The sequence below is a fragment of the Cnephaeus nilssonii genome (genome assembly GCF_951640355.1).
Source record: "Cnephaeus nilssonii genome assembly, chromosome: 6".
NCBI classification, from domain to species: Eukaryota; Metazoa; Chordata; class Mammalia; order Chiroptera; family Vespertilionidae; genus Cnephaeus; species Cnephaeus nilssonii.
The window spans coordinates 89,080,415-89,104,939 of record NC_137077.1 but is presented as its reverse complement, the minus strand read 5'-3'; the positions used below and the strand labels follow the sequence as shown (position 1 = coordinate 89,104,939).

General features: G+C 60.0%; 2 protein-coding genes across 5 annotated transcripts in view; one reads left to right on the top strand and one right to left on the bottom strand.

Moving 5' to 3' along the window:
• Nucleotides 1-4,578, top strand: part of TSPAN9 (tetraspanin 9) — a 196,976-nt gene extending 192,398 nt beyond the window's left edge. For all 3 annotated transcript variants that reach the window (XM_079774391.1, XM_079774390.1, XM_079774389.1), the window contains one exon: nt 1,404-4,578. In XM_079774391.1, the coding sequence (XP_079630517.1) occupies nt 1,404-1,475 (72 nt within the window). In that variant the 3' untranslated portion in view covers nt 1,476-4,578. The remainder of the gene's footprint in view (nt 1-1,403) is intronic.
• Nucleotides 4,579-12,900: 8,322 nt separating this feature from the next.
• TSPAN11 (tetraspanin 11) overlaps nt 12,901-24,525 on the bottom strand; it is a 56,751-nt gene continuing 45,126 nt past the window's right edge. The window contains exons 4-8 of one of the 2 annotated variants that reach the window (XM_079775030.1): nt 23,794-23,868; nt 22,861-22,965; nt 21,812-21,970; nt 21,357-21,443; nt 12,901-16,882 (exon numbers count right to left, since the gene is read on the bottom strand). In XM_079775030.1, coding sequence (XP_079631156.1) covers nt 16,823-16,882; nt 21,357-21,443; nt 21,812-21,970; nt 22,861-22,965; nt 23,794-23,868 — 486 coding nt within the window. In that variant the 3' untranslated portion in view covers nt 12,901-16,822. The remainder of the gene's footprint in view (nt 16,883-21,356; nt 21,444-21,811; nt 21,971-22,860; nt 22,966-23,793; nt 23,869-24,525) is intronic. The other variant, XM_079775031.1, reaches the window with a different exon arrangement.

Below are 24,525 nucleotides of genomic sequence, written 5' to 3'. Positions count from 1 at the left end.
CAGAGGTGCTGCTTCCTCCCGTTTCCTAGGCCTTGGGCCCGATGCTGGCATGGCGTGCAGCCCGCGTGTGGGTTTGCTGGTGAACACACCTGTCCTCACTTCACAGGGACATTGACCTTGTGGCTGAACTGCATGAAACCTGAGTCCTTAGTAACACCTGTGAGCATGGGCGCGTGGGTCAGAGCCCACAGGTGTCAGTCCTGGCCTCACCGTCTGTTAGACATGTGTGACCGGGCACACTGATTAGCTTGTTTGCCTGAATTTCCGCATCAGTGTAATGAGCATGATGATCGTGCCTCTTCTCAACAGGGAGGGAGTGTAACATGCCTAACGTGGGGCAGGGAGCTGCACCAAGCAGAGGAAGTGCCAGGCATGTGAGCTGTTCCTAGTAAGCACTTAGTGACCCTGTTCCCTTAAGGCCTAGCCTAGGTGACGGAGAGGGAAGAGGAGGGCCCTGCCTCTCCTCTTGACGATGAGGCCCACACAGCTGGCTGGGAGCACGAGGCCCCGACCTTGCTGGGGACGAGCATTTCCTGGGCTCCCTCCTGTGCCCACTACACATGGCTCGTATCCCTGGTGAGCAGGAGGGTCCATGCCTGATTCCTCTTGGAGTACTTGAACTTCACTGGTCGGTCCGTGGGAAGACGGTCGACATCCCACACCAGGGATCCCCCTTATCCTAAACTCTGGGGCCCAGGGGCCAGGTGGTGTCTGATTTATCTAAGTGCTCGCAGGCTGAGCAGATGAGCTCTGATGTGAGCTGCCCTCACCATTCGGTACCGAGAGCGGGGCTCATCTCAGGTCCTCCTGGGGTCAGAACCTCGGGGCGGGGCTCATCCACATGGTCTCCTCCACGGATGCCTGCACCTCGGGTGTGGGAGCCAGGAGAGGCACAGTGTCACCTGCTCTGTGCCTGTGCCCAAAGCCGACTATCTGTGGTGACTGTGAGGACACAGGCCGGCTCCCTGTTGTCACCACCCCCTTTCAGGATTCAGGAGTTGAGGGAATAACAAACGAGTATTAATGTCGTCCTAAGCATCACTGGTAAGACGTGTCTGCTGCAGCCCACGACAGCACGCTGTGTATTCCAGAACAGAACGAATGAGCACAGGTCGCATCCCCTCCCCCTCCGCACCACCTGTTAGCTTCCGTGCAGGGCCAGCCCTCTGCGCTCTCGGCCTCACAGCACCCTGAGATGGAGAGAGAGGTTCAGCGACATTCTGTACAGAGAGCTCTGAGGGCTGAGCTCACGGTGGGCCCTGGGCTGGTCGCTGGGTGCCCTCCTCTGTTCACCACGATCCTCATCCCACCAGGTTTTTTACGCCCACCAGCAGTGGTACCATTTGCTGTCGGTGGCCCCAGCCGCGGGGCTTTTGTCTGAGCCCGTTCCCCGTGTCTTTCAGATTCTGGGCATGGCCTTCTCCATGACCCTGTTCCAGCACATCCACCGGACTGGTAAGAAGTACGACGCCTGAGCGCCAGCGGGAGCCCAGCCCCCACGCGGACACTGTGCCAGGGAAGAAGGAGATTTGAGCTTTGTGTTGCCTGCCCGCACTCCAGACTGCTGCCCCCTGCACCCACGTCCCCCAGCGCCCTCCACACCCCCCGCCTCAGCCTTCTTGGGGTGGAGAGCCAGGGGGAGGAGGCACGGAGACCTTGGGGTGCTGGGGTGCTGGATTCCTGCATCTGTGCATTTGCCAAAGAAGACAGGGTGGGCCGGGGGGCGCGTTCGAGGAGGCCACACCGATGGTGGCTACCCCGCCCTTCCTCACACCACACTGTGCGCGTGGGGGGCCGTGCGTGCTCCCGCCTGGCGGAGAGACTGCCCAGCAGAGGCCTCCCTTCGGAGAGCGGGGGCCGCAGCCTCCGGCCGGGACCCAGGGAGCACCTTGCCCAGGCTTTTTATACCTTACAGTGTAACTTTTTTATTTTATTTTACTCTGATTATGATTATTCAGGAATATTATCTCAGATCAGTGTAGGGTTAGCGTTCTGATTTATAACTTTTTACTGTGTTGATTTCTGTAACAGTTTGATTTTTTTCTGAGGGCGGGAGAGGGGTGGGAGAGAGGGCGTGCGCCGGGTTTCAGTCAGGACAAACCACTGTGCAACGGTCAGGAGGCACTGGGCGAGGTGGGCCAGCCTGCACTCAGCGGCCCTGAGAGGAGGCGGCCGGTGGCACAGGAGCCTGGAAGAGGAGGTGAAACAGAGGCACGTGCGGCAGCGTGAGGAGCGTCCTGCTCAGGAGCCACGCGTCTGCGCACGCCGGTGCAGGAGGCCCGAGCAGCAGGGTCCCTGGGGGGCGGCCGGGTGCTTTCCCAGGAACACAGCTGGGGCCGTTGTGGGTCCTTCCACTTCATGGATGAGCAGTTGTTTTTCCTTCCCTTCCTCCTCCTCCTGCCCTCTGCTGGCACGGGAGGCCCTCCTCCCCCCCCCCCCCCCCCCGACCCCGCGGGCCTTCCCATGACATCTGCCAACCCCAGTGATTTCACAGACATTCCTGCTAGAAACTCCCGGACACATACCTCTCGTTCAGCTGCTGCTCACGTTCTCACGCTGCTTCTGGAAGGGGAGGCAGTCCTGAGGTTTTGCTGCTCAGACTGTGGCAGAGGACCCTGGGGTAGGAGGGCAGGCGGAAGTGGTGCCCATGACCATTCCAGCCGGTGCACCGGGCTGCTGGTTCCTGCTGGGAGGAAGGGGGAGGTGTCCGTCCAGGTCCCAGGACTCATCTCCTTCCTCGGGGCTCATGGATGGTGGGGTGGGTGGCAATCACGTCCCCAGTGACCCCAAGGAGAAGTACAGAAAACTGAGAGATGTCAGATTGGATCCTGATAAGTAGCCCCAGGAGGAAGCCGCCTGAGTCAGGGCCTGGGAGATGAGAGGTGGGCGGGGCATTCGGCGCCCACCAGAACTTGTGCTGGTCTAAGCGAGCATTTTGCAGTTAAAGAAGGAAGTCAAGACTCCGTGGGATGGAGCTTGAAAAGGCTCCCCACTAGCTAGGTGGGACCTGGGGTGCTTCCCCAGGTGGGGCCTCAGGGAGGCTGCCTTTTCCTACACCACTTGGCTCCAGGCCTAGTTTCCCACCAGGCCCACATCCCTCCAGCCTCCACCTGTCTGTTCCAAGAGCTGGGACTCAGCTGCCCAGCCAGCAACTCCTCCCCTGACCTTCAGTGCAGTGCAGTCAGGACCAGGAGGACAGAACTTTGGGTGAGCTCAGGCATCACGTCTTTGGAGGGTGGGGAGTGGGTTGGGCAGTACAGCCACCCCCTGAGAGCTGGTGCAGACTGGAGAGCTGGGGGGGTGGGGCCTGGGGTGGAGGATGGGTAAGCACACGTTTGAGCAAAACTGCCTCTGGGTCCTCTGGCTGCCTCCGGGAACCCAGTCTGCAGACCCCCTCGCGGCCTGCCACCATGCCGTTGTGGAGACAGCAAACAAGCATTCAGGTCGCACAGTGGGACGTGGTGCACAATGAGTTTATGCTGGGGGTGGGGGGTTGTTTATGCCTATCAATGCAATTTTTAATTTTTGTTAAAATCAACAGCAAAAGCCTAGCACCTTGGGGTGTGTGGCCTCCCTGGCAATCTTATGTTTCTGGAGCTTCAGGCCCTTCCTCCTTTGAGCCCCCCCGCCCCCCCCATCATCTGTCCTCAGAGCCTTGTCACAGTTCCCAAACTCCCTTCTGGCCTCAGCCTGTGCTTGGTGGCTCCGTCATTGGCTGAGCCTACACTGGGTAGAAGGTGCTGTGCATGGGCTGGAGCGCTCTTCCAAGCCCGTGTCTGGCCCACACTGTGTTGGAGGCTGCAGCGTGGCTTCCCTCACCAGAGTCAGAGTTAGTTTAGTCAGGTCTGATGCAGGCAGTTTACAGACGGCTCAGAAGGTCAGGGTTCTGCAGACGGCATCAGGGGAATGCCTTCCCTGGCCCTTCTTTGCAGCCACCTGGGGAGGTGAGTGAGCAGGGCCTGAGCCCTGCTCCGGGGGCTGCAGCAGGTGTGGGCACAGTCTCCCCCTGCAGTCCCCCTGCGGGCCTGGGCCTGCATCCTGGGCTCACTCAGGAAGGCTGCTGAGCCCACCCCAGATGCTCATGCAAACGTTCTGGTCTGACTTGGAACCAAGTGGCCATCCCTCCTTGTTTTAGTGGCCAAAGAGCAGCCAAATGGATGGAAACGCCTGTCTGGCTCTCGGGCCCCCTGCCCACCACTGGTGGAGGTGCTAACTAGCAGGGACCTGGCGTAGGATGGGAGCTGGGCCAGGTGCGTGGGGTCTGCTCTTGGTCCTTCAGCCTTTCAGAGTCCGGGGCTCATTTCCCCCTTCTCCCATTTCCTCCTCTCCCCGCAGTGACGCAGTAGTCCAGGGTGGGGCCTGGCCTTCCTGCCCTGACCGGGCACCCCGGGGCCAGGCCTTGGGCCCGTGCCCACACCCTGCCCACGGGAGAGCAGGGGAGCACGCCTGTTGGTTTCAAATGCACTTTTCTGCTTGTGATGCCGTATCTGCGTTTCCTTCATCCTGGTCCTGGCTTTATTGAACACCATGTTTTTAGCATGTTTTTAAATAAAACCTGATAATGTGTCAAAAGCACAAGCAGGCTGTGTCTTCGTGGTGTGTTCGTTCGGTCAACCATGACAGGCAGCCCCACTCTCTGTCTAAGACACGCCCGCAGCCAGGACCTCATCTCCCCTCAAGCCCAGCTGACAGACCTGCTGGCTTGGGGGGAGGGTCCCTCTGTGGGTGCCTGAGGAACCCTAACACCTCCTTTGCCTGGTGACCTGAGGCGGGTTTGGTGGGGGCCCTCTGTATGAGAGGCCGACCCCACGCAGAGGGCCGGCCAGTTCACCAGCCTTAGTGCGCTTGCGCTGGGAGAGGGGCAGCGACGAGCCACTCCTGGCCTCCTGTGGGGCAGGGACGCAGCTTTAGGTGCAGTTTCTCCCCAACCCCCCTGATGATCCTGGGCTCATCGGAGCCAGCAGAGGGGGCCTTGTGGTGGCTTTGCCTGGGCTGCACTCCCTGAGGTGGCTCTGAGATGGCTCCACTGGCACAGAAGCACCAGTCAGTATGAGATGGGCAGCGGGAGGAGGGAGGCACTGAAAATGACTGGCTGTGCCACCTCACTGCAGGGAAGCCCCCCGGCCTCCTTGGCTGCTGTGGTCACCGTGACAAGTTGGGGTAAGAAGCTCAGACTCATCCTGCCCTGGGCCATTGCTGCAGCTCAGGTACCGGGCTGGGCCGGGGCGGGAATGAAGGCGAATGTGCAGCGTGGGTGTGATGGGAGCGGGAGCCGCATCTCTCAGCCCTGGTGCGTGGAGGTCTGGCTCCCGCCTCCTCGGGGGGAGGCCAGGTTGGCATGGAATTGTCCCAGCACATCAACCTTGGGAGCTTTCCTGCAGCTGCTGTGTCCCAACACCTGAGGGATTTGCTGAGGATTGATTGAGGCGTCTGAGGTGACCCTCTGTCAAAGGTGCCAGGAGACCTTGTGGCTGTGGGGTCAGGAGATGGTCATGGCTCAGGGAAGGGTGACCCTCCATTATCCTCTGAGGACCAACCGAGGCACAGAATGTGGGTGGGAGCCACTTCCTCTGCCCATTCTTGCTCTCACTCCTGCCCCTCAGCCTGTGGACACACCTACTGGGTTGCCCCCGTGTCCCTGTGCTTCTTCTCTGAGGGACAGAGTGAAATCCATTGGCACCCAGGGCACTGGATGCACTGACTGTTCTGTGAGCACGGAGCTCCAGGCAGATTAAGCAGTGAAAGGCAGCCACCTGGCCAGGCAGGAGAGGGGATGTCTGTGGGGGGACAGGGCTGGGCTTCTTCCCCCCTGGAGACTTCTAACACTAGGCAAGGGCCTTCTGGGATGGGTTCTGGGCTCTTCAGCCCATGGGATGGGTGGCTGAGATGACCCTGGGGGACCTCTTGCTCCCCCATTCTTGTGTGAGGAGGTGGGATAGCTGCCTCCCATTGGTGTCCAGCGAAGGGCAAGTGAGAAAGGATGGTTTGTGAGCCACAGAGGAGCCGGCTTGGTGTGTATGAGAACGTCCTGAAAACGGCCCATCCAGGGCTCGCAGAGACCAGACATTATCACACAAAGACTTGAACACTAACGTGTGCCAAGCAGCTTGAATACCGTGGTGAACGGCCCAGACCTGATCCCTGTGGCTCACAGAGCGGGCCACAGAGAGTAAACGGGGTTGCCCCTCAGGCTCTGATGCTGATGTTCTCTGGGTTGGAGAGTAGCTGACCCCAACTAGGGATGTGGAGCTGAGAGCTGAAGTGGAGGGGCTGACGTGGCAGGGAGCGGAGGGAGGTGTGTCCTGTCGCTGTCATTGGGGTGGCACACAGGTGAAGGGGGTGAGCTTTAAGCCAAGAGCACAGGGAACTGCTGAGAGGCCGGAAGCCCATGTGCCGGCTCAGACCCGCCCTTGAGAACCATCCCTGTGGCTGCAGAGTGGAGGGTGGTTGAGGGGACAGTGTGGGTGCAGGGGCCTCAGAGAGAGGCTGCGCAGGGACTTAGGGGAGCGATGATGCAGCTCTCAGGACAACACCAGTGGGATGGAGGAAAGAACAGATTTGAGGGGCCCCCAGGAGAAGCGATGAGCCTCGGTGACTAACTAGACTTACTGGGGGGAAAGCGCATTCTTGCTGCTCATCGGCATGCTGGCCCTCGCCCTGCACCGGAGCTGACTGATGGTTTGCACCAGACGCAGGGTGAGTGTTTCCTGGGCTCATTGCTCACAGGCAGGAGACGGCAGAGGCCGGCACGGTGCTGTTATCTCCCCTGTTTGGGGCGTCTCGGCTTCACAGTGCTTTCACAGGCGTTATCGTTATCTGGGTTTGTCCTGACCACGGCTGTGCTATCAGCGGTCACTGTCCAGGTCTGGGTGGGAAGGGCGCTGGTGGGGGCTGGAGGGGGCTGGAGGGGGCTGGAGGGGGCTGGAGGGCCTGGGCAAATTCCCGCTCCGCACCTGGTGTCCTCAGGAGCCTTGTAGTCATTGAATTTGTCTTGGTTTCGTCATCTGCAGAATGAGGATGACACCTATTTTACAGATTTGCTGTGAAGAAACCCAGCCTGTTCCTGGGCCAAGGGAGGTGCTTGGCAAGAAAGTGGTCAAATTTGGGGCTTAGGGTCCCCAAGGAAAAGTACAGCCCCTGCTGAAAGCTGGGTCCCAGAGCAGTGATCTGGGAGGGGAGTGAGCTATGGAAAGGAGAGGTACATGACATGTCTCCCAGTTTTGCTCTGAGCTGGCTGCAGAGCACAGTAATTCACAGAAGCAAGAGGAAAGTCAGATTAAATGAATGTCGATTGGGGCACAAAAATATCGGCATTGCAATGGCCCCTTCTTAAAGCAGTCAGTAAAGATTGGGAGGCTATTGATTTAGCCATCTCATTATGCTGAGTTTAATGACAGCCATGAGATGGACTACTGTGCCTCCTTAACCCGACAAAAAGAAAAGCAACATCCACAGGACACACTCGAGCCAGGCCCTCCGGCTGAAGCTGGAATTTCCCCCTGTGGGCCTGGGGACTGCTGGGTAGCTGACTGTCCCTGGGGCACACCTGGCAGTGCCCAGGTTCCTCTGGTGTTCGGCTATGCAGAGAGCAGGGACTGGAAGAGCAAGGCCACCTGGTGGTCTGTGGTGGGTCTGGCAGGTAGAGGGTGTTGCCCAGAGATTTTTCTTCCGGCTGCAGAGTTCCGGGACCTAGCCTCACCATTGTCCAAAGCAGGGCCGGCCCGTCAGGAGGGCAAGAGGACCATGCTCTGCCATTTGACGGCAGCAGGAAGCCCCTTACCCTTTGTCTCCCTCCTCCGCCCTAACTCCCCCCCCCGGCTTTCCCCCCCCCCCAATTCCTGCAACCTCAATAGATTTGTAATATATTTCTTTTTCTCTTTCAAGGGACCCTAGTTCTAGAGAGGACTCAGCCTTCTTATTTTACTGGTTGGCAACTCAGGGAGAGAATGTTGAATCTGACCTCTGGTTCCCAGCGTGAGGTTCTCTAAATTCCAATCAGGGATCCATGAGCCCCTCACGAAACTGTTCCTCACCTCTTCAGGGAGTGCCTAGGGCCTAGTGGTCGGCAAACTCATTAGTCAACAGAGCCAAATATCAACAGTACAACAATTGAAATTTCTTTTGAGAGCCAAATTTTTTAAACTTAAATTTCTTCTAACGCCACTTCTTCAAAATAGACTCACCCAGGCCGTGGTATTTTGTGGAAGAGCCACACTCAAGGGGCCAAAGAGCCGCATGTGGCTCGTGAGCCACAGTTTGCCGACCACTGGCCTAGGCTAATGGGGCTCTGGCCGGCCTGCTCCAGCCTTGGTGTGTGACTGGCTGATGGAAGGGGCCAGATTCAAGCTTTATTCACTGCCCTCTTCGTCCCTGGCCTGAGCCAGAGGGTCCCACTGGGTCCCCCTGCAGCGCCCATCCTTCCTGCTCGGTCACTGCTGGGCAGGGTTTCGGCCAGTGACGGAAGTAGGGGCTTCTCATGGATTTGTTTTTAAGAAGAAAGTAAGTGAATTACTTTTCTATGACAGGAGAAAATGTTATTTTATGATCTTTTCATTAAAAGCTTGATTGAAAACTAAAAGAAGAAGAAAGAAGGGGAGGGGGAGGAGGAGGAGGAGGAAGAGCAGCAGACGAATCTCAGCTTTTGTCCCTGTATCTCCCCCACCCCATGGGCAGCCTCTCTGTTCTCAGTTGGGGACAGGAAGTGGGAATCAGAGTCCCACCCAGCTTGAAGCAGCCCATCCTGCTGACAGAGGTGTTGTCTGCTGCCAGGAAGTAGTGGCAGCTGACAGGCCAGTGGCAGCCACCAGGGGACAGCTTCCGCAGAGGCTCCCACTGCCCCATCCCGACCAGGCCCCACAGGCAGCCAGGACCATGAGACGGCCTGGGCAGCACCCACAGTGCTGTGTGCGGCAGGAAGGGGCCTGGAGGGGTGCTCACCCGCTGCAGGCTGACTGTGTGCCTGTGTGTACAGGCACACACACACTCATACTCAGTGATGGTGCAGGGAGCAGACATCCGGATCCCATGAGATGGGTGACCATGGGCGCCCCAGACTGGGTCCATCCCCCGGCCTGATAGCAAAGCCAGGGAAGGCTGCCACTGTGACTGTTCAGTGAATGATCTTGACCAACGGGGCGGGAGACACAGGAGGAGGGCCAGGGATGTGGATCCCTGCCAGGAGGCCCCCCCCCCCCCGCCCCGCCACCTGCCCCCCTAGTCCCTCTGTCGTGGGTCCCCAGCATCCAGCTTACCCGGGTGCTCCTCAGGCTCCCTCATGGACTCCACCCCACCTCAAGCAAGTTTTCTGGACAGAATAGTGAATGAAATAGAATGAATGTTTTATGTCATAAAAGACAAAGCATTTACTTCCTTTCACTCCTTACTGGGCGGGCACCCTGGTGCGCTCAGTCCCTCTGAATCAGATGGAAGTCTTTTTGCATTGGGGTGAAAAGTGCCTTACTCTAGTTTGGGGATGAGGACAAATTAGTGGTCTGGAGAGGAGGGTGGAGACACTAGGCCTCTGGGGGGAGAGGGGGTGGGGGCCAGGGAGCAGTAGAAGGTGTGCCTCAGCTTGAAGTGCCCCTGCCCTGCCCTCTCCGCACGCCCTGCATCGGCTGCAGCCCGCCAGGGTGATGCCCACAGCAGGACGGGCAGACTGCAGGCTGACAACGGGCTGCTGGGCATCACAGCCAGAGGTGTGGCAGTCCCTGCTGCCCTAAGGCGATTTAAGGGGGACACAACTCAAGCACACTTGTGAGAGCCTGGCTCTTGCTCGCCACCAGGAGTAGCGACACTCACGGGAGGTGAGGTCGGTGCAAACAGTCCTCAGTTTGCAACCTGGCAGCTGGCAGGACCCTATCAGTGTGGTCAAGGGGCTCCTACCAGGCTCCCTCCCCTTCTCTGCGACACACCTGATGGGAATTCCCTGCAGGGGAGGAGAACAGCGAACACAGCAGGTAGTTTCAGATGCAGTTCCTTTATTATCGGGCCCCCTGGCACCGAGGCGGCTTACACTGAGAGCAGCGAAGGAGGGGGCTGATTACAAGAAGAGCAGTTTCTCTATATGTGATAGAGTAAGGCGACTTCCCTGTCTCTAGAGCATTGTGACAGCCCATATCCAGGACCGCCGGTTCCAGATCCCCAGGAGCCCCTCTGGCCTCAGGAACGTTGGGCTGCCTGGAAATGCTCCTGGCGCTGGCGCTGGCGCCTGTGGTGCTCACACAGGAGGGAAGAGGGTGCGCGGGAGGCTGCGGGAGGAGCACAGGCCTGGCCCTGTGCTGAAAGAGAGAAGGGGGCAACGAGCGTGCCATGGGGCTGGGGCTGGAGGGGGTGGGAAATGGGGCTGGACTGTGGACCTGTTCCCTTCTGGGAAGAGGACCCGGCACCTGCTCTGCCAGCTGGGGTCACCGACGGGCTCAGACGGCCCCACTCCATCCCAGTGGAGGTGAGGCAGGTGCTGCAGAACGCACAGCAGGGAGGCACGGTCCTGGCTGGCGGTGAGCTACCCACAGCCCCACAGCCGCCCCGTTTCACAGAGGGGGACCCAAGCTTCATGCCCGGAGGGATCTGAGCCCTGGGGCTGTGACAGACTAAGGTGGTTACGGGCTGTGGTCTAAAGCAGTGGCTCTCCAGGTGCGGTTCCAGGCCAGCAGCACCCACATCACCTGGGAACTAGCTAGAGACACAAATCCTTGGCTCCACCCTCTGATCTGAAGCTGGGGGCGGTGGGGGGCGGGGGGAGGGAGGGAGGGAGGAGGAGAGGGAAGGCAGGGGGGGGGGAGGGGGCAGTAATCTGTGCTAAAAGCCCTCCAGGTGACCCTCAGGCAACCCTCATGCAAGCTCAAATTTGATCACTAGCATTCTTGGCAGATGTGAGTGCCACCCAGTGGTGACACAAAATGTGGGGTTCTCCTTAGCCATCAAACCACCTCCCCTTCTCCAGTTCTGTCCCCAGGCCCAAAGTGGCCAGTAAGGACAGAATGTTTTCAAGGCTGATAGCAGGATGGGTGGTGGCGAAAGTAACTTTTAATTCACATTCCCACCTCGAAACCCTGTGGATGGACCGGGAGTGGCAGATCCCAAGACCGAAAGTGGCCGTGGGGCATGAGGATCTTGGAGGCACATTGCTCTGCGTGTCACCCCCACCTCTCCTCGGGGCCAGGCCTGGGGCCATGCACAGGGCGGCAGCCTGATGAGATTCTAGGCTGGAGACAGCTCACACAGTGCCCACCCCGAGCCCGGTATCGGCCACAGAGGGGAGGGAGGGCAGGCACGAGGTGGTCAGCTCCACCAGCCGGACACCTCCTCCCTGCCCGGGCGGCTCTGTGGTCATGAGGCCGCATGGGCGGGAGAGGTGTTTTCTGCCATCTGGCCAGGCCTCCATGCCCCAGACCACTGTCTCCACGCCGCAGGAGTGTTCACACCCTGCATGGGGATTCTGGGTGCCGAGGGCGGTCACCCTCACTCTGGTGTCAGCATTGGCTCCGGAGGTGGTAGGCCAGGTGCCCCCTGAGACACTCTGGTAGGCCAGGTGCTCCTGTGAGACACTCTGCGGGGGGAGAGGGGCTGTCAGCCCGAAGGAGCCGCACTTCTCTTCCAACCGCACAGAGCCGGGCTCCAGCGCTGGGGCCGGCCGTGGTCCCGCCCAACTGGGGAGGGGGTGTGAGGCTGCCTCGGCTCCACAACACCCTGTGGGACATGCTGCTCCTGAATGTCAGCCTGGCCGTTTATTAGAGACTAGAGGGAGGCCTGGTGCACGAATTCGTGCACCGGTGGGGTCTGGCCAGAGGCCCCCATCAGGCGGGGGAGGGGCTGCAGGTGGTTGGCCACCGGCTGGGGACCCCCCCCCCCCTCCAATCAGAGTGATGAACTCCTTTAGCTTTTTCTTGTCTATGAAGCTATTTATCTGGCTTTCAATTCCAAATGAGCTTTGCTGGGTAGAGAAGGGCGTGGCAAGAAATATTCAAAGTGATGAAGAGCAAGGACCTGCAGCCAGGGCGACCTTCCTTTTGAAAGGACATGTCTGCTCCGGGCAGAGGGTTCGGTCTCCGTGAAACCCGAGTCAGTCTTTGCATCGGGCAAGTGGAATCCCTGTTTGAGAGTCGCCAAGGCTGGGAGCGTGATCTCAGGACAGTTGAAAACACGTTCGTGAAGGGATGTTATGGGTGCTCTCTCATCGGAAAGCCCACGCGTGTCTGTGCTACACCGACAGGGCTGCTGTAACACAGAAGCCTCCATCCCCAGCCCACCCGCCTCCAGGAGCTGGGGGGAGGTTGGAAGTGGCCGTGGGTAGATGAGGCCGGTGCCAGGCGGCCTGGCAGGTGTCAGCGGCTCGGCCGTCTGAGCCCCGGCGCGGGGAGACAGGCTCTGATGTCACTGCGCGGAGGATTCGACGGCAGCGGCAGCGGCTTCAGAGCTTGTTGCTGTTTTGTTTTATTTTTATCTCCCTTTCCCTTTAAACCTCTCCAGGTTGCGTTCATTGAAGAGAGGAGCAGCCTTTACAGCCTCCTGGGTGGAGGGCAGGCCTTCGATCTGGGTTCACACGCAGCCACACAGAGTCCTGTTTAGAAACACGTGTGGGTCTTGCATGATTTGCTCTATTACCGATAAAGAGGGTTTCAGATTCTGGCACGTAAATATGTCTCCTGCTTATCCATGAGGGCAGGAGGCCGAGCAGCCACAGGCACAGCCGCAGTTCTTCCCTCACTCACAGGCCTCCGTCCAGGGCGGCGATGCAGGCACTTCACACACGGAGGGGCCGGGGCAGGGTGGGCAGCCCTGCTCTTCCCAGACCTTCTGTCTCAGTCCCTCTTCCCGCCCCGGGTCTGTAGCGCCTCCTTTTGAGGCAGAGTCAGGCGTCTGGGGGACATGATGTTTGTCACACGCTGTTTTCCGTGCGGGTGTTCCTGAATCAGGCTTCCTTCGGCATTGCGGTGGGGGGGGGGGGGGGGCGGGGGGGCAGCATGAAGGTGCAAACACAACCCGTGGGGGCTCCTCGCTGAGCGCCTTCTGTATACCTTCTGTGTGCCTGGTGGGCGTCTCCCCTCAGAGGGGGTGCTCCCTGTGTTTGAGGGGGCGGGGCGGATCAGGCTGGTTGGCTGCCGCAGTGCCCTCAGAGCCGCAGTGTCAGCGGGCGGGGCAGAGCACCTGGGACCCTGGATCCCTCTGGGGTTTGCAGACCCGCCCCCTCCCTTTGTTCCCCCATTCTCCGCGGAGGCGGCTGTTGGCAGATGGCAGGAGGGATGGATCCGCGATCAGACCTATGGCCTGACCTCCAGGGAGGTTTCCTGACCCCTCTGTGTCCCCCGCTCACCTGAAGCCCCTAAAATAGTCGGGGTGCCCAGTGCTGGAGGCTCCCGTGAGCTCGTGGAGGCGAGCCCTTGGTCATCGGTTTTTATTTTTTTACTATATTTCTTCCGTGTGCAGTGCTCACACTTAGTCCAGAGCTGGGCGGGCTTGAGTGACCTTGTGGAGCGTCTAGGGAGGGGCAGCGGCCGCAGTGCCCGAGGCCAAGTTCCAGGAGGCCAGCGGTGCTGTCGGGATCATGCCAGCAGCACTGGTCCGTGGGTGCCTGTCCTGTCCTCTTGAGATTGCACCTGGAGGCCTACTAAGGGAGCCAGTCCCCAGTTCAGCCCCTCCGCCACCACCGATTGATTGGAGTTTGAGGGCTGGGAGGAGGGACCAAGAGGTCTGTCTTTCAGCTGCTTGCCAGTCACCGCTGCCACTGATTGATCAGCTCCCGCTCCCTCCGCTCCCTAGCCTGGCGTTCGGTCGAGCCTTCAGTCGTTTTGGATGTTACGGACCCTGGGTTTTTATATATTAGGATGGAGAACTGGGGGCTCTGGGGGGAGGGGTGACGTGACAACAGCCACTGCTGCTGACTCTGTAGAGTGGGGGGAATATACCCTCTTACCTTGGTCCCTACGAGATGGTGTGTCTACGTGACTAACACATTCTAAGCACACAGTAGGCCTTCGGTAAATACAAGGCCCTGGACACCCTTCCCCCCCGCCCCCTCCCATGCATGGCTATGCCTGAGGAGCTCCTGGAGCTGGGAGGGGGAGGGAGAAAGAGAAGGATGATCACAAATATTTTGAACAAGACTTCATCCCCTCACTAAAGGACGTTACACTCCTGTCTCCCCAAACTGAGGTCATCCAGGGAGTTGGGGTGCACGACTCCCTCTGGGAGGGGCTGCCCGTGAGCCGAGGGAGGGAAGGGCAGCTTGGGGAGGTCAGGGTGTGGGTGTGCTGGGCTCTTTTCTGGACCTGTGTGCTGGCACCTGTCGCCCCCACAGGACTGCCATGGCTCTCAACAGGCACCCCTTCTCTCTCCGGGACTCAGGGCCCTGCCGGTCTCAGAGCAGGGACCTGGGGGAGCCATCCTGGTGCAGATCTGCATGCTCACAGGCGGGACCGGCACCCCAGCTCTGACTCCAGCCTTCAGCGTGCCCCTTGGGGACCCTGCCATACCCTGGGCCTCAGTTTCCTGCACCGTGCCTCACCTCCCAGGCCGTTGGCATGAACAAGGAGGTCCCAGTTCCCAAAAGTTCTGGGCCGCTCTGCCCCTCTGCGGCTCGGCCCAGCCGGGTCCTCGGTAGCGCTCACAAGATGAGGCCCAGCGCAGGGGCCGCAGCTCCCCGCCTCTGCCTCGTCAGCACAGGAGGTGGGCCAGGCAGGCAGCTCTCCGGGTCTCCCCAGTGACAAGGCCTGGCGCCCCGTCCCCATCTCCACAGGCTGGGGCACCTCAGGAAAGTGAAGGGAGGTACGGATGTGGGTGCCCAGGAGGGCAGATGTGGGAACCCCTTTCACGTCCCGCGTGGTTCAGGGTTCAGGTTCAGGGTTCGGGTTCTGGAGAAGGCCGCACACAAATGAAAGAGACTTAGGAAAGTGTTAATTTGGGAATACTGGGGGCCAGCACCGCTGAGGCCGCAGCACCCCCCCACTGCGCCTCCCTCGGCCCTGGGCAGGACCAGCACGCGCTCTCTCGGCCTCACTTGGTGAGACCTGTCGGTCTGACTTCTGTCCCTGCAAAGAGCTTGGACTCACCGTCACCTTTTATTTATCTGCGTGAGTCCCGGGAAGCTGGAGGGCAGCGGAAGATGACCACACCACCGTTTCTTTTGTCCTCGATGTGGTCTGGGGTTGCTAGCAAAGCTGGTCTCCCTCCTAATGAATTTTCCTCAGCCACCTCAAGGCCCTCTGGGTGGAGGAGCTCAGCCAGCCAGGGTCCCCACCAGCCCCGGAGGTCGGGAGGCGTGAGGCAGGGAGGCAGGGAGGCCGGGAGGCAGGAAGGCCGGGAGGCAGGGAGGCAATGTGCTCTGAGGGTGTGCGGTTTCTGCACAGTTGAGGGCTGTGTTGGGGACAGCAGTGACCGTGTATGGGAGAGAGAACACCCTTCACCCAGGATTGACCCGGCTCAGCCAGAGCTGAGCTAGTCACGCTGGGGACTGGACCCAGTGGGGAGGCAGGAGGTGACCTTTCTTGGCCTTGGTTTTAGCATAAACCAAGGGGGGGATGGAAAGAGGGTCCCCAGGAGCCGGGAAGAGCAGGGCCCGGGAGGTGTGGAAACGGGTGTGGGGTCTTTTCCTGTTAGAGCACCGCGTCACAGCCACGGGGGAGAGGGGCGGGGAGGGGGGTCCCTGTGGCTGTCGTAGGGAGGGGGGTCCCTGTGGCTGTCGTAGGGAAACTGCCAGCATCTGCACTGCATTTTCTAGGCTTTGCTTCCAGTTCTCCCTCAGCATCGGGAAGTTCTTTCGGAAGACCCCCCTGCCCAATTCAGACAGCGAGGCAGAACCCGAGGAGGGACTGCTCACTCCAGAGCAGAGAGAGGCCTCGTGGTCAGGGAGCGTGACCCAGGACACGTGAGGTTCAGGGCAGAGCACCCCTCGACCTGGAGCTTTACCTTTTCGGTGGCTCCAACGTTTCAGGCTCTGCGATTGGGTCCAGTCAGGAGGGGTTTTACACTCGCCCACATTAACTGCCCAAGGTTTAAAACCCCGGCAGTTCTGAGAATCAGGCTCTCCACAGGAGATTCCTGGGGGGCAGATTCCCGGAGGCTGGGGCTCGGGCCTCTCTCCCAGGGCTCCTCTCCCGGGGAAGGCCTGCAGGCGGCGCAGGCTCCTGCTGCACCATGTGCTGGTGTGGCCAACTCCCTGCCTCCTCCACCCCGCCAGCCCCCTCGCTCCCTGCCCGGAGCCCCACCATCTACCACTGCCCACACCCAGCTCCCGGCTGCCTCACCTCATGCTCTCCGCTCCCAGGCCCTGCAGGAAGGAGCGAGGCCATGGGGACACACTCCTCTCACATGAGAAGGCCTTGGGGTGGGCAGATCAGAGGCCTGGGCCTTCTGGGGGCAGAGATAACCCTAACTGCCCGCCATGATGCATTTCCGGGAGGCCAGAGCAAAGCCCCCAAACCTAGGCAGCGGCGAGAGGAGGGCTGCTCAGCACCGGTGGGGGTCACGCTGAATGCCCGGTCCAGAGGGGTCAAGGTTTGTAGTCCTTCAATGTAGTTTCAGGAGCTGGGCGGGAGCAGAGAGTCCAACCCTCTCACCTCCCTGTGGTCCTTGGAGCCTTCTGTCTGTCCCGGCAGGGCCAGTCCCCGCCTGGGCTGGCAGTGAGCACGCAGAAGTGGAGGGTCCCGGTCAGGTGGGAACCGCAGGAACCGTGGTCTTGGGCACTTGGTGGGTCTGAAGGGGTGGACACCAGGGGTGGGGACTTTCTGGGAGTTTCTAGATGCGCTATGCTGGCTCCGCAGGGTTGTAGATGGGATTTGGACCCCCGTCCTTGTGGGGGGCGGTTGGAGGGGGACACGATGGGCCGTTAGTGAACATGCAGCTGGAGCCTCCGGTGCAAGCAGCAGGTGAGAACCATTCCGCAGGTCTGCCAGGTGGAGAGAGCAGAGGTCAGGACCCCACCGCGGTACGGCCGGCAGTGCCCAGAGCGCGGCTTCCCGCACTGAGTGCGCAGCTGGGACCTCCATGAAGGGCAGGTTCCCACGTGGGAGGTGGGGGAGGGGGGAACTGAGATTCTGCGATTCTGACAAGCTCCCAGGGAACACGCTCGGAGAACTACTCTGCGAGAGCAGTACTTCTCACGCTTTAATGGGAATGAATCACCCAGGGACCTCGATGTGGGGGCGAGGGGGCGAGGTTCTGCACTACTAGCGAATGAGCTCAGTCCTCGCCTGGTCTGCGGCCCAGCTTCTCCAGGAGCAGCTGACTGCTACCCGAGCAGTCTTTCTCTGTCTGCATTGCTGCTCTGACCAGAGCAAAACCAGCCACCACAGTGGGGAAACCGAGGCTCTGGGAGGGGCACCCAGAGCTGTCACCAGCTCATCCGTAAGTCAGCGTGGAACGTGGCACCAAATGAGGCCCTAGGAGCCTGCCTGACAGGCCCCCATCACACCCACTAGCTGAGCAAGAAGGGGCTAGAGCATCGGCCCAGAGCACCTGGGAAGGTGCTGGGAAGTCACCTTTTCCGGTCTCACTTTCCTGTCTCCACGCTGCTGAGGACCCTTATTCCCCTGCTTTCCTTCGCCTCCTTCTTCCTCTCTACCCTTCCTCTCCTCCTCCCACCCAAGGATACTCGGGGACAAGACGAGGATATTTGGACCAGGGAGGCCACGACTGTGGTCATGCTCCTGACAATGATGCCGTTGGATCCTGACTCCACTGGTGGGGGAGGGGCACTGCTAGGGCAGCCCCATGACCACCCTGTGGACACCGCCCAAGGTGCACTTCCCCAAATATAGGAACAAGGCCCCATCTTCCCTAAACTTTCCAGTAGCTGCTGGCCAACGGGAGGACAGGCAGGTGCGGACTCCTACGGGCTGGTAGGCACTCGGTCTCTCTTTGCAAGGCTGGCGTAAGGAGGTAGTGAAGGACGCCCCCTCTTCTTCCCCTTCCTCCCTCCTCTCCATCCCGATGTGGGAGGCTGGTGGGGCCCTGTGAACCCAGCCCTCAGCCTCCAGACTCCGTGCAAGAGCAGAGCTAATCCACCAAGTACTCAGAGCCACAAGCTGAAAGGCAGCGTAAGAGGTTACTTGGTCTCCCACTGGCTTTTAGCAGATGGATGTCACAGCCATCCCACCCAGGTGTCAGGCAGCATGATGCCCTGTGGTTATCTGAATCTTTCTCATCCCTGCAATGGGGGAAGCCGGAGGGAGTAGGTAGACCAGCGGAGACTCGCGGCTGCCTCTCCTACACCTCATGCCGGGGGAGACGGGAGGGCTGAGCTCCCAGCATGCTCACTCTTGATGAGATGTGTGCTCCCAGGGTGCCTCCCAGGGAAGGCACAGTGAGGATGGAGGTGTGCGGGCCACAATCTCACCAATGCATGCGCGTGTGCGCGCGCGCGCGCGCACACACACCCCCCCCCCACCCTGATTCGTGCAGAAGAGTAATGGGCTGAGCTTTCAGATCCCTGACTGAGCTCAGTGTCTCCTTCCTGGCAGGGGACATGCAGACATCCGCACAGACACTCAGCGGCAGACCAGGGCGAGCAGAGAAAACACACACGTCGACCGCGGGAGCGGGAGATGGCAGATGACAGGCTGCCTGGGCCCAGCCTGTGTGGGACACGGCACCCCCTTCTGCCAGCCGGCCTGGATGCAGCACGTGGCACACATGGGCTTTTAACAGAGAAGCCCGAATGCTTTCAGCTTCTTTCGAGGTTTCTGAGCCGGCACCTGGCCGTCATCAAGAGCATCAAGGAAGGGCCAGGAGGTCCCAGGAAGCCTCGGCTCCCCTTAATGCCCAGCAGATTCCAATCTCTCTGTCTTGTGAGTTTTCTGGGCTCTGCAACATGTTCCTATCTTGCCGTGTGGGAATGTTGGGGTGGGAGTAGGAGTGGGCTAACTTCCGTTTGGAACCGTGTGGCCTTGGGTACAGTTACAGCCCTCTCTGAGCCTCAAATCCTCCTCTATCAATAGGAAAACCTCTGACTTCAAGCTAGATTTCCTCCAGTCCTGACCAGAGAAGCATTATGACACCATCTTGGCCTTGTCTATCCTGAGTCTTGAGGGTCTTCCTAGTGCCACGCTGGGTATGTGTGGGAAGGTGCCTGGTGCCTGCTCCGGCGGGAGGATGACTGCGAACCTGGGAACAGGCCTGGTGCGAGTCCTCCTTCAAGGCTGGCAGCTGACCTGGACTTGGGGAGCTTAGTTCCAGCACTGGCCAGCAGAGGGAGCTGTAACCTGAGGCTTGGCTGCTGCAGGGCCAGCCTCAGAGGAATGGAGGGGAGAGACTACACAAGGGCTTGAGGTCCCTGGTGGTGGCCTGGAGAAGCTCTCTCTGGGGGACCCTAGGAGTAGTTCCACAGTGAGCTGGACCAAGACTTTTCATGGTGGGGGTGTAGGAGGGGAGGAGGCACCTGTGGGCCTGCAGGCACCCTGCCAACCTGGCCTCCTGGGCATCACTCCTACAGGCGCACTTGGCCACCTTAGGCTCTGGGCACTGGCAGCTCCTCACTGCCCATGGCTTCACTGCCCCACCTTCAGCTTCTCCAGGCTCTCAGGCCAGACAGGTCAGAAAGAAATGGACAGAGCGTGGCCCCGGCCTGGTCAGCGTCCATGCAGAGCAGGTCCCCTCGATACCTGAGGCAAATAGCAGGTTTCCAGAAACCACAGCTGATTCAGGAGAGCAGCCTCTTCCCCAGACCCCATGGCAACTCCCCTGGGGTCCAGGATGTGGGGCAGAAGGCCTGCCCTGGGAAGTACACGAGGGGCCATGTGACTGCCCCCTGGGGCTCCCTGGGCCTGCTCCTGAGTGGAGGTGAAGGGGCAAGCTGGTCTGGCCAGGAAACAATCAGGGCTTCTGGGAGAAATAAAAATGTGCTGCATGGAAGTGATAAAAACAAGGATGGGGACCGTGTCCTGAGCACCTGCTACCTGCTCGGCAGTGAGCCATGTAGTTACATATATACTGCTGATCCTCACTGGTCACGAACCAGCTATAATTAGCCCCACATCACAGATGAGGAACCAGGGTTCAGAGACGAATAACCAGCCCTAGGTTGTCCGGTCTCCCTCCAGAGGGCCAGGCCCAGCAGGTGAGGCTGCAGCTGGACCCTCCGGCTCTCAGGCTGACGCGGGCCAGCAGCCGTGACCTGGGAGGAACCCACACTGAGGCTCCCTAGCCTCACGCCCATCCTGCTTCTCTTTCCATGGAACTGTGTTGGGAGGGAGTTTGGGAAAGCGAAGGCCCACGGAGACCTGGGTGGCAGTTCAGGAGGAGACCCTCGGTAAGTCCCTTCCCTGGGTCTCAACTTTCTGGTCTGTAAAATGGGTAGGACACTGCTACACGCCTGGCCTGGGTCTCAGGTTGTGGGGATCAGACAAGAGAAAGGATCTGAGCCACTCTGAAGTCCACCGAGTTTCCACTTATGGAGGCCCTCACCTGTGCCAGGTGCTGCTGCCGTCACACCTGTCACCTTGTTCTTATGTGGCCCTCACGCAGTTGGGGAAACGATCCATAGTTTGAGGATGACATTGGGGTGCCAGGAAGTTACTGCTCAAGGTCGCACAGAAGCAGAGGCAGGATTGGACCCAGGGCCCCTGACAGGCAGCCACCGCTCTCCCCTCTCCCTCTCCCCTAGACGGTGCTTATAGACCGGGCCCAGGAAGGTGGGACAGGACTGAGCTCCCTCCAGAACCGGCTGGGCTGAGGCAGGAGTGTCAGGTGAGGTGGGCACGCAGGGCCCTTGCTCGCTGAGCCTGCCCTTGCCTCTGGGGGTGCCACTCCTGACTCCTCTGATCTTGACTTGTGACTAGAATGACCCATGAGAGTAACACTAACTCCCGGGATGGCAGCTGGGGGAGGGTGGGGTGGTGACCCAGAGCAAAGAGCATGGCTCATGCTCAGAGCAGAGAGCTGGGTGTACACAGGGAGCACATATCCACAGGTGTGCACACGCACATACACAGAGGAATGAGAGCATGTCATGCACACACACACACACGCACACACGCATACACGTGCACTAGCACACCTAAACACATATACATGCTTCCAACCCCCACCATGATGCATGCGGACACACCTAGGGCCCACACAGACACAGCAGGCTGCACACACACCTGCACGTGCACACACACAGGGGTGCATGCACATACCTGAGCCCACACTCACACTCCTCTCAGGTCTCTGTTCCTTACAAGTTCAAGTTGGCCCCCCGGCCCCAGGCTTTTTCCTTCCTGTCTCTGGGGAAGAGAGTGACCATGTGACTCAACTTTGGCTGCAAAGGGAAGGGGAGAGGAGGGCAGGCCAGAGTGTGCGTGTGCAAAGGGTCAATGGTCTGGGATCACAGCCCGCAGGAGGGCGTTCAGAGCTCTTCTACGGCCCCCCTCCTCACTCACCTGCAGGCAGGCCACCCCGATGCCCACCGCTCCCATGAGCAGCAGGTGGTTGGCCAGGAACTGTTCCAGTTTGGTGATGCAGCCTCCCTATAAGGTAACAACAGGTCACACTCACCTTGACCCAGAAGCGGGCGAGGATGGGGAGGGAAGGGCAGGCCGGGTGCTGTACCCACCTGGCTGAGGAAAGGCCCGAGACTTAAAGGGCCTGGTCCAGCCTTCCAATTGCCCGCAGGCTTTTGGGTGACCCAGGGTAGGCCATGATGTCCCGGAATCTCTCAGTAGCAGGTGCGCGTCCCCTGCTTTGTGCGGCCCTTTGAAGGCCCAGCACTGCAGATTTCTGGACAATAATTAAGTGGGCCCTGCTCCCCCCACCTGTTTGCCCTGAGCCTGCCCTTTGGGGGCCTCTGGATGGCCAGCTAGGCCCTCTGCAGGCCCAGCCGGAGATAGGTGCTCACCTCCACCTTGTAGATGTTGGAGGGGTGGGCCCTCTGGCCGCAGCGCGCCACCACCGTCTTGCAGCAGCTGTCGGGCACCCGGCGGCCCTCGGCCTCCCGGGACAGGATGTAGGCGCTGTGCTGCCAGTCGGCAGAGCTGTTGCTTCCGCAGCACTTGAACTGCAGAGAGAGGCAGAGCCTGGAGGTGAGGTGACGCACAGGCCCCTCCAGCGGCGCGGCTCCAGGGAGCAGGACCATTATTCGAGTAGTAACCAGCCCCTTTCTCTCCCTGGGACTCTCCCCTTCCCCTGTTTGGAGTGGGAGCTGGTCTCATTTCAGGCAAAATTTGCCTGCAGTCCACCTGTGTGCTGCCTTAAACATCACCCAAGACCTTCAAGGAGATTATGCTGGTGCCGGGGGGCTGGGAGGGTGTGTGAGAAGATGGGCAGGGAGGTAGAGGCAGGTGGGTCCTGAGAGTGTGGGGCCACACCCACCAGAGGTAGTTTTCTGGTCACGCAGGGAGGCAGAACCCAGGGCTTGGGACCCAGCCTTGCCACAGGTTCCAGGCCCCCATTCAGGCTTTGAGGCCTCAGAGCCCTGAGTCCTGCAGGGACACAAAAGGTCTCCCAGAGGCCACGGAGCAAGCAGCTCAGCAGTGACCAGAGGGGCTGGTGTGAGTGCGACCTGGGCCCTGCCTCTTCTGCACCTCCCCGGGGCAGGGATGTGCCCGCCCGGATCAAGCTGATTAAAAAACAGGAGACTGGTTATTTCTCGCCCTTCTGGTTTGGGGACTGAGCCTTAGAGTCCCTACATGGGCCACAGAACATGGCTATTTGAGGTGGTCTCTGGTGTGAGAGGTGCGGGTGGGGCGGGAGGTGCATTCAGTCTACTTAACAGGTGTTTGTTAGGCACCTGCTCTGTGCCGGGAGTGACGCTCGGCACTGGGCTCAGACTCGAGTTTGTCAAAGCTTATCATTGCTTGTTGTCCAGAGGAGGTGACAGAGGTAAGGAACTGGCCCGGGCACACAGACGGGAGGGACAGAGAGGACCCAACCCTGTTGGGGGCTTACGTCCTGCTGCAGACGGTCGACCGAGGTGGTGATCTCCGTGGCTCCAGGCTGCCCGTAGTTCTCCGACAGCGTCCGGGTCACGTGCTGCTTCAGTTCATTGCTCAGCTGGAGGGTGGAGGGGAGGTAGGTCAGCAGAGCACCCCACCCGGTCCCCAGGCCTGCGCCCAACCACTGGCTACTCTACCCCACTCTGTTCCTCCAGCGGCACAGTGTGGTGCTTTCCCGCCCAGCGGGAGGGGACCCTTGGCCCCCAGCAGACAGAGTTATGAGACGATGTTGCCAAAGCTGGGGCCCTAACGTCAGGGCGGAGGGGTGGTGGGAGGAGCTGAGGGGCAGGTGCGGGAGGAGACAGCTCCGAGGCACAGGGCTGCTTTTAAATACCGGCTGAATTTCATTTTGATCATGAGATCCCGTGGGCACCCAGTGCTCCTATAGGTGCTGGCTTGAAACAACCAGAATGGTCACTGTCCCTACCAGCCGGATATCAGTCTGGTCGTGACCTTGAAGCCTGATTCAGAGGGCACGCGGTGGGGGCGGACCTGACCGGCCCCTTCCTCCTTGTCCTCGCAGGCAGGCGAGGCCGGCGCTGTCTTCATAGTCTGGCATGGGGCCCTGGGCCAAGCCTCTCTTTCCCCTCGGATGTCTGACTTCTCCTTAGGAGGGGAGAGGAACCAGCCCCCCCGCCCCCCCCCCCCCCAGGTAAGCGTCCGCTCCTGGCTCCCATGTTGAAGACATCCGCATCCACAGATGGAGGAGAGGGTTCCTGCGACCCGGACAAGAAGCAGGGCCCAGATGTGCCGGGGAGTGTTGGGGCCTGGGAGACAGGACCACCCGAGCGCCGGTGCCTCAGCTTCCCCAGCACCCTGCGCCCTCCCCCACGCGTGGCCTCCCGGGGGCGCTGTGGGCAACGTAGAAGGAAGACCTCCCACTCACCCTCTGGTAGTACACGTGGGCCAGGACCCCCGCCACCAGCTCCACGAGGAAGATCACCAGCAACAGGCAGAAATACTAGGGGCAAGGGGAGAAGACGGTCACCCTGGGATCGGGCCTGGGGAGCGGATGGTGCTTCAGGGCCTCTAGGAAAATGCTTTCCTAAAGTAGTGAGGGAGGTGGGGCACCTGCCAGGGACCCCCCACCCCCAGACCATCTTCCTCTCTTCCCAGCAGCTCTGGGCATACCCACCTCTGCTGGCTGCTGGCTGCTGGCACGGTGTTCTCCACTCACCTCTTCACTCACTGGTCTGCTGGCAGCTTGTTAATCCGCCCACACATCCAATACTTATTAAATGCTTACTATATGCCAGGCATCATCAGTAAGACAGTTATTGCCTTCAAACTTATTGGTGGTAGGGGGATAGATAGTAAGTGATCATAATGATGTGTTTTAAGTGCTATTATGGGGCAAGCCCTGGAAACTTTGGGAGAGCAGTCAGAGAAGGCTTCCTGGAGGAGGTGACACCTGAGTGGCATCTCTCAGGATGAGTGAGCATTTGCCAGGTGAAGAAGGAGGGAGGTGCATGCCAGGCAGAGGGGAGAGCAGAAGCATGGGGTGTTTGAGTTCAGGGACATGGCTAGAATGTAGACGCTGCAGCAACCAAGGCTCAGGAAAAGCACAGGCAGGGACCCGGGAAGGGCACTGCAGGTTCTAAATTCCCTCCCCACTGCC